General features: G+C 40.4%; 1 protein-coding gene across 2 annotated transcripts in view; it reads right to left on the bottom strand.

Annotated features, from left to right (window-relative positions):
• Nucleotides 1–437: 437 nt before the first annotated feature.
• Nucleotides 438–9469, bottom strand: part of SNCA (synuclein alpha) — a 208098-nt gene continuing 199066 nt past the window's right edge. Inside the window, exons 5-6 of one of the 2 annotated variants that reach the window (XM_019526592.1) lie at nucleotides 4311–4400; nucleotides 438–1057 (exon numbers count right to left, since the gene is read on the bottom strand). In XM_019526592.1, the coding sequence (XP_019382137.1) occupies nucleotides 1025–1057; nucleotides 4311–4400 (123 nt within the window). In that variant the 3' untranslated portion in view covers nucleotides 438–1024. The remainder of the gene's footprint in view (nucleotides 1058–4310; nucleotides 4401–9469) is intronic. The other variant, XM_019526591.1, reaches the window with a different exon arrangement.

Raw genomic sequence — 9469 nt, 5'->3', positions numbered from 1 at the left:
TAAAATTCAGTTGCATGAAACAGAATAATGCGTATTTTTGCTAAAACAAATGATAGGCAGATTCAGAATGCAAGAAACAGAGTGCAACCAATCTATCATTTTGCTGGTTTCTCCATATCACAATAGATTAGTGACCTTGAGGAACAGTTTCTTTCTACTCCCTTACAATTTCCTGATAATTCACTGCATCACATTATTGAAAACTGCATTTGTTTTTTGGTTCTCTTTATAACAACAAACTTACTTTCACCATCTGCATATCCATTTTGTATACCAGCTCAACATGGCCTGCGTTCTTCCATTGTTTATGCTGCTGCTTGTATAGCTTTTTTCTTCTTTGTGGCTGCAACTTTTTCACGAGTGCCTTGACCTAAATTGCTAAAACATGAATTCTTGGAACAGAAAGAAGGTGCTGTAAATCACCACCAATTCAGAAGTTCATTTTTAATGGGTTTCGTTTTATTTCCTTCAACTGAATATTATTTACAGACAGAAATTAATAAAACACATCACAAAACAATAAAATTTCAACAGTTAATATTTATAGGTGCATAGGTCATGCTCAATTACTTTTATATATATATATATATATTATATATTAACAACTCTCACAATAAGTCATCTCTGCACAGAAATAATTATCATAGGAAACATAAAAAAAACTTTTATCAAACAATACCATGTTACTGACAACCTGTCAACAAAACATGTACAGCTTTAGAAATAAGCAGTAGACACTTAGGTGATTTTTATTTTTATTTTAGCTTTTTAAACTTGAAGCCACAATATCCACAGCACAACAATGGGCCTGCCACCCATGGATTAGTTTCAGCAGGAGGGAATCACTGAAACAAGAGCTGGACGCAGTCATAGATACTCCAATCATTGCTGATGGAAGACTTCAAAATACACTGTAAAAACTGTAAAAAAAAGTTAACCACTGGGCACATTGGAACTCAGCACTTGTACAGGATGGGACATCTTTGTTAGCAGATTTCAGAAGATAGAAAGAGGGGAGAGATTCTCATGCTTCAGGTTCATAGTCTTGATACTCTTCCTATTGAGAAGGGCAAAAGTCAGCATTGGCAACATTTATGAAATGCCACATTTTAGACCTGATTCTATTCCCAATGCAGCCAATAGAGAAAGAGGTGCTATTATTTTTAATAGGAACAGGATCTGAGCATTTATCTTTATTTGGTTGGCATTATTTTATCATGTCTTTCAAATATTTAGTTTATAATCAAAGGTATTTATAGACTAACTAGATGACTCCTAACTGAACATGCCATTCAACTATGGTATCAGCTGCAAAATGACTTTTAATAATGCATCTGTGAATAGTACCCTTAAGAAATAAGGAATGAAGAGGGGGAAAAATCACGTTCCTACATATAACATGTACTAAGTATTCCTCATGAGGGAAAAGCATTTCAAAGATAAGAAATGAGCCTCAATCAGTGATCCAGGAAAGTACTCAAAACTCTCAACTCATGAATAGTCCTACTGGAATCACTGGGACTACTTATGTCCTTAAAGTTAAAGAGATGAGCACAGATCATGTCCCAAGACTGCCATAAAATAATGTAGTATAAAAATCTTCTTGCCTGAAATGTTGAATTCAAATGGCATGTTGGCAGGCTCTAGACTTCACTAGATTTCCATACTGAGCAGAGAGTAAACTTATATGGAATTTTTGTATGAGAACAGATACAACTTGATCCAATGCATGGTGAACTAGGTGGGGATTCTTCCACTGACTTCAGTGGAAACTAGATCAAGCTCTTAATGGCAACTGGTAAGTCTGTGGACTTAAATTCTGGTTATACAAAGAGGCTCAGATGCCATAATTGGTTATGAATTCTACTTTACACTGGTGCTGCAGCTGCTCATCTAGTCCAGTAAATCACTTATCACTAATTATAAAAATAAAAGTAATCCCTTAATTTTAATGGCATAATTTTAAATTTCTGAGTAATATATGACTCGAAGTACTTTCCTGGATCAACACTTTAGACAACTCATGTCCCTCACAATCAGACCCAATTTTCTACAGCTTGACAAAATAACCACTCTGATTACCCTTAGCAATGTGTTCCATGAATTGTAGTAACATACTGTAACAAGCTCAAAGTAATGCAAGGTTAGCCAAAGGAAAGTGATAAAAATTATACCTTCACAATATATTTGCCACAGGGAATAATAATGATTTGCAAGTCTTATAAAATGTGGCTTAAATGTTTGGAAGCTAAAGAATATACTTTGAGCATACATTTCTTTTACTGAAATCAAACAAAGATATATTTTTCCCCATCTCTCTTCACAAACACAAGAAAACGTTCTGAATTTATTACGGATTGTTCTAGAGTGATGAAAGCAAGAATATTTTCAAGCTGTGTCAAATGATTCTCTTAAAGATTATTCCTGTAAGGAAGCCATTAAGAACAGTAATGGACTTCCCCTCCCTCACCAGCTGGGTTGCAGATGGGTCTGCTTTAAGAGAGGCTGTGCAGGGAAAACAAAGTAGTAATGGAAGTCGTCTTGGGAACAATACCGCTTATAGCCAATTCTTGGATAAGCAGATACAAACACGGAAGAACCAAGGCAGAGTTCAGCTATATTAAAATGGTAGCTGGACTATTAGACAGTACAATCTTGCCTCCTTCATTCAAATGGACCTAATTAAAGACACATGAATGACTTTCTTTTTGCTTTGCTGGAAGTTCTAAAAATGTGACAAATATCATTTGAGATCAAACAAAATACTATGTTTTAAATATGAGCATTTAACAAGTGCAAAGGAAATTTGGAACTGAAGGACACATTAATTATAGGATTTAGGTGCTGTTCACAAACTGAAGAGGAGATTGCACATAGCCCATCCTTCTAAACACTGATTAAAGAAATATCTTGAGATGTGGAAGATTCACTTTCAAGTCTCTATTCTGCCTGACTGAGGCAGAAATGCAAATTGTAGCCTCCCACCTCCTAGCAGAATACCCTAGTCACTGGACTACTCTCAATTCTGGGTCAGATCTCATTGGGTGGCTGGATACATGCTGGGAGGGCGGGGGGAAGTGCTCCTAAGAACCTCTCTAATTAAGGCATGAAATGTTTTAGATGTAGTGGAACAGATCCAGTAGAAATGGAACAGATCCAATGGAAACGAAATGTTTTAGACATAGTGGAACAGATCCAGTAGGGCATAATGGGCACTTTTACATGTCCTCTGACACATTCTGATTGGAACACAATTGAGTTTGCTTGAGAGCTCTAATCAGAACACTCTAAATCAGAACATTTTAGACATAGTGGAACAGAACCAGTGGAAATGCTGCTGTGTCTTGTTTATTCAGTGTCCCCATGTTTCAAAATGGTGGCAGGGGTGCTTTAAGTAAAGCTTCTTGAACAAGCTTTAGTTAAAGTGCCCCTGCCACCATTTTGAAATGCAGGGTGCTGAATACACAAGATGCTGCGGGTGTTTTAATTAGAGCGGCTCCTAAGAAACATGGGGATGCTAAATACACGAGACGCCGCAGCACGTTGGGGCGTTCTGATTAGAGCTCTCCCGCAGACTCGACTGAGTATGCTCTGGTGCGTTCTAATCCAAACACATCAGAAAACGTGTAAAAGGGCCTGTTATGTCCTACTGGATCTAGAGGCCAGTCTAAAACATGTCATTTCCACTGGGCCTGAGGCTTTCGCCTGGGAGGTAGGGCAGCCAGTCCAGTCTTTGTTTCAATACAAATTTTGCTGTCGTCATTTATAGAAATTCCTGCTTCCAGCCAAAGACAGCTGGTTCCTGAAAAAACAGTGGTGTAACATTTAACTCAATAACAGGCAATGTTGCACAAAGCATCAATAATTCTTTAGAACTTATGAATTACATAAGAGGACACTTAACATATTAAATTTTATAACCAAGCATGATGCTACTGCAGACCTCTACTCCTTGGGCTCAATCATGCCATTTTGACATGGGAAGGAGTAATGGGGAACCCCAGGAGATGTTCTGCCTCATAAAAATGTTGTTCAGAAATGCTTTGTGCCTTCTACCATGCTGCAGTTTGCTAACCCCCTGCATAGCTGACTCCACACCTTTAGGCATATAGAAGATTGGAGTCAGGGACTTGCCTCCTCTCTGAGATGTTCTGAGCATCATGCACCCCTGAAGGCAAGAGATTCGCTCTGTGAGTGCCTGGTATGAGCTAGTTATTCTGCTGGAACTGGATCACGCTGACAGAGTCCCTGCACTGAACTCTCTGCTGCCATCTGCTATATGCGTTCACTGAGCACAACAAAAAATTTACCTCAGGAGGCATTTCATAAGCCTCATTTTCAGTGTCCACCGGCATGTCTGTATTATCCATCACTCCTTCCTGTGGGATGCCTTCTTCATTCTGATGTTTCAAATGAGAAGAAAAACAAGAAAAAAAGAACAGCTTGTCATTGGTTTCTTCATGAAATATTTCTATTGGTTTTGTTTTTCCCATTAAATATGAAAATGATTGTCCCAAGAAGCTGATTATGAAGGCAAACAGACATTTCACTTTCTATGCTGCTGGCAAATCTGGGTCAAAACCCAGGGAACTCCCACAACAGCAAGTCTCATATTCAGCAAGAAGAGGAGTCAGTGGAACAGCATCCCTTTACATGCTAACCTGAAGAACTCCCTTTAGGACTTCCATGTGGTTCAGCCTGGGTGAGTATTTTGATTGGGAAGATATGACCATGTAATGCTGGTGACTCCAGGTGCCCCACTAAGTGCTGCCCTTATCATTAATGTCTAGAAAGTCATGTTCTGGGGCAATCCATCCAGCTTTAGTAAGTAGGTATAGAATAGACTAGGTGCCAGTTGCAACAGTCTATAAGGGAGCTGTGATCGAATGTAGAAGTGGCACACAGATGCCCATAGCAGATATCCGACAAGCTGTTCCGTTTCCTTGTGCTGTTAGAGAATTGGAACTCTATTCACTTCTTTCCATGCATGGGCCAAGACTTGTCTTTAACTCAAGAGAATGGCAGTAATGTCAGCTTGCAGAGCCTCTGGCAACCCCTGGGGATTGATTTTGTCAAAAGACAGCCAATACAACACAACACACTAGTGATACTACAACAAAATAGGCTAATTTTGAAGATCATATTCTGCCATCACCCAGCCCAGCAAACACACACAAATATATAAGTATGTTTTATTCAGGTGATTTTTCCCACTGACTTCAATGTAGCTACCTGTGAGAGCAACGTTACTCATCCACAAACAAATCTAAAGTATCAGGCTACTGAAACAAGTATGATTTTGAGTTATATAAAAGATTAATATTAATCTCAAAAAGTTTTTTTTATAGACTGATCAGCCATTTTCACTGATATCAGCATCAGTTTCTAGCAGCTATAGCCTTTTCAGAGTACGTGCTTCAATCCTACTGGCCAGAAGAAAGTTATACCATATTCTTACATATATAACACACACACCTACCTGTCCCCCCAACAAAAAAGCAACTATTGAAAACTGGAGTGCACATTATCTGTGAGAAATACTCTAAGGGCAGTTTCTGCTGCTTGCTGGGCAAAAGTGAGAGCAAAGTCCATGATCCACAGGATCCACAGCAATGAGGGGTTCAGGTCTCTAGCCTGCTACTATTCAGTTACTTACTACAAGGAAATATTTTCTCTTCTTCATTCTACCTTTCAAACTAAGGTGTGTATCTTATTCCAGGACATGCTATATGCAAGAAAATATGGGATATATAGACCCTGGATTTTTCATAAGGTTAGGTTCCTGAGAAGATAAAGGTTTGTAACCTAGCCCACTGTATACAGAGCTGCAGCAAAAAACTATGTGGGATTACTGAAGTGCTCCAGCAGTTTGCTGCGGTTTTTATTTCAAAGGATGCCATAACTTCAATCAGTTGTGTGGGGCCATTGATGAGCTCCAGCTGAGTAAAGAGACACATTTTGAAGTAAAAGCTGCAGCTAACAATTGAGCAGTTCATTCTTAATTTGGCAACCCACTGTGAATTAAGTGGGTTGCAAACCATCAGGGTACAAATGATGCAGGTACTACTGTATAAGAGCATAAAACACTGTGGGCTCCCCCACCACATACACATTTCAGGACGTGGAATTAAGGACACTGAGCAAAGGTCATGGGCCAGATTCTAACATCCTTGTGTTAGATAAAATGTTCTCCCATGGGTAATGCCATTATAATTAATAGGATTCCTGCAACAGTAAATGTAACTCATGGAGAAAGGTTATTGAAATCTAGTCCTAAAATTAAACATTTTCTATCTAGAACAAATTTAAAAGACAATGCATATATGGCACTTATTTAGGCAAAACTCCAACTGAAGACAAGTTAAAATTTGTCCTAAGAAGGAGGTATTCCAAAACTGAAAGGCTTGTATGAAAAGCCATATCTTAGCGGATATAAATCAGCTCCACTAAAAAAAACAAAACAAACAAACAAACAAAAAACCACAATGAAGCTATAATGGTTTACACAAGCTGATCATCTAAATAGAAATAGGTGTAAATTAGAATATACAGGATTTAGTTGAAATTCAATTAAAATATTGTTAATCAACAATTTATGGATTTAATATGGATATTAGTGAAAAAAGAAAGTCCAAGGATAATTACTCAGAGCCCAAGGTAGTCATTCTAAAGGAAACACAAGCTGTAGATAAAACATAAAGCAACAATTTTAAAAAACAAAATACCCCTCTCTCTAGGCTGACATGGACTAAAGATGAACAGTCCCAAAATGCAGTTCCTATTAAAATTTTAACTCCAATTTAGATTAAAGGCCATGAGGCTGATTCCCACTACTGACACAAGATATTTCCACTCCGTGGCATGGATTTGAAAAAGTCCACCCTCCTCACACTCACACAACTGTTTGGGTCAGATGCATAGAAAGGAATTAAATAAGGAACAATATTTTAATCTTTGTTGTGATGCACAGTTCTAAGGGATGCTTTCTCTGTATTGCTTGTATTCCATTGTGCAAGGCATGCAAGGGGAAAGGGCAGCTCCATCTCTAAAGTTTATATTAATATTCAGTTTTGAGATCTCTCACACCATCATTTCTATACCTTCATTTTTAATTTACAGATCTGTTCTCCTCCATTCCACTTTCCTATCACTATGTATTTCTCTTCATTCTCAGTTTTATTCCTGTATTCAGATATTCCCACTCGCTTTACCCACTCTATCTCTGCTGTCCTACCCAACTTACTCTACCCTCTACCTGGGGTCACCTAGCTATTTTCTGGACTTCCTGCTCCTCTGTTTTTAATCCCCATGCAAACTGACCTGTCCAAACTGCCTGTTTCCTTCAAACGCTTCCCTCTCTTGGTTCTCAAATTCTCAAGTGTTCTTCTTTCTTTCACCCCAACACACCCTTTCATTCTTCTCACCTGAACCTCTATCGCTCAGCAAGGGTTCCATAGTGTAAATCCTTCCTGTGTCCTCATTTTGCTGTCACTCTGCTACTACCTTCCTGTACATGTATTTTGTCACAGCCAACTGCAGAGTGCCACTCAGGTCTCCCGGATCCCTATTCTCTCATCTTAGGTTGTATATTCAATTAGAGAAGTCTCCTATGACAAGAGTCCATGGATTCAGCATACAGGAACAATTGCAGGATGGCCAGTGCCCCCATTATTATTCCTCCCATGTTTGAGATTTATTCTCCTGTTACTGTGAGGCCACATCCACCAAGTTTGCAGAAGGGACAAAATAAATCCAAAAATGGTATATTCTTCCTCAAACCAAAAAAATCCTGAATGAAGATGCCTGTTCTCTTTGAGTGATGTGATCAACTCAATGTTTTCTACCAACTGCTTGAACGAGATCTTTACACAAGATTCTTTACTGCATAGTAAAGCATCACTGTCTACATGTGTACACCATTAACTTCACAGTACATTAGTCTACTGCACAATTAGCTACTACCTGTAAAAACCTTCCAGGAGCTGGAAGCTGAGCATCACCAGGACAGGAGAGCTCTCTACCCCACCCCATCCTGGCATGGCTTGGCTCCCAGCTTGCTACAGGAACTGGGAGCTGAGTACTACCAAGATGGGGAGCTCTCTGCTTTCCTGCCCAGCCAGGGGTTGACTGGGAGTTTCCCCAGAAGTGCGACAGCTCCTGGTCAGCCTCCAGTTGCACAGGGAAACTCCACTGGGCACAGGGCTTGTCTGTATGTGCACGGGGCTGAGAGAACTCTGCAGTGGCAGCTGTCGTCTGGCCCCATGCACATCAGGACCCATCCTTATGTACACAAGGCCAGGAGACAGCTGCCACTGTAGCCAACAGAGCTCTCCTGTCCCTGTGTACATCAGGATCAGCTCCTGTGCTCCCTGCCAGCCCCTAGGCTAGCACCCTGAAGGAGCCTGAAGCTCCCTCTGGCTACTGCAGGAGGCCAGAACAGGGTAGGAGCAGCCATGTGCTCCCATTGGGAGCATATTTTCTCCCAGGGAAGGCTTACTGTGCAGTATTTTACTGAGCAGTAAGCCTTTGTAGTATTAATAGCACATGTAGAAGTGCCCGCAGTACAGTACTGCTATCTGGATTAAAGGAGTTTGGCAGGTTGGCTAGTAATAAAGAGGCAGGTTTATAGCTCAACCTTTTATTGTTTACACTCCAAAGCACTTCTCCAAGTGTCTATCTGGTTACCTGCCACAGTGCTATTAAAACTCGTGAGAGATTTTAATCATGCCACAAATGTAACATGTTAATTACACAATAAATGGCAATATGACATGTATTTGGCACATTTTTGGTGCCATAAAATGGCAAAATAGTTACATAGATGCTCCACAAATAATGTAGGATATCTTTGTGTGGCTGGTTCACACAGTGCTTTAAATTGAACTTGTGACATGCCCCCTCTCAATGCTAACAATCAGCTGATGGTCTCCAACTGGATGGGGACTGCTTCCCTCCTGATACCGACAATCAGGGCCTGTGCTGTGGTTAAGTGCTGGGCAGGGGAGCAGACTGATCCCTTCCATGTGACAAGCTGAAGATTGTGCAGCAGCCCTGCACGCAAGGATACCACTATCTAGTTCTGCAACTGCTGTGGTGGGAGGGGAAGGAAGGGCAATTGGCTCCCCCCACACTTGGCAAGTGCAGAGCCATGTGCCCAAAGCCCTGCACGCAAAGGCTTTAAACATGCTGGTGCATGCAGAGCACAGAATCATGATACTGAGCTCTGTCTGTGCTGTCAAATAGAAAGGGACATGCATAGGGATCTGAATCCATACATATGAATGTTGGGATCAGATCCCATCATGCCATTACAGCAACATCTGCCAGGGCTATATTCTTACCCATTCTTCATAGCTTCATAGTTGGTAGGGTCGGAATGGACCTGAGCAGATCATCAAGTGTGACCCCCTGCCATGGCAGGAAAGAGTACTGGGGTCAAACAACCCTGGCAAGGTGTTCATCTAGCTTC

This window comes from Gavialis gangeticus, unplaced genomic scaffold, assembly GCF_001723915.1.
Source record: "Gavialis gangeticus isolate Ggan-Ray unplaced genomic scaffold, GavGan_comp1, whole genome shotgun sequence".
Classification (NCBI taxonomy): domain Eukaryota; kingdom Metazoa; phylum Chordata; order Crocodylia; family Gavialidae; genus Gavialis; species Gavialis gangeticus.
This window is presented reverse-complemented; position numbering and strand designations above follow the sequence as displayed.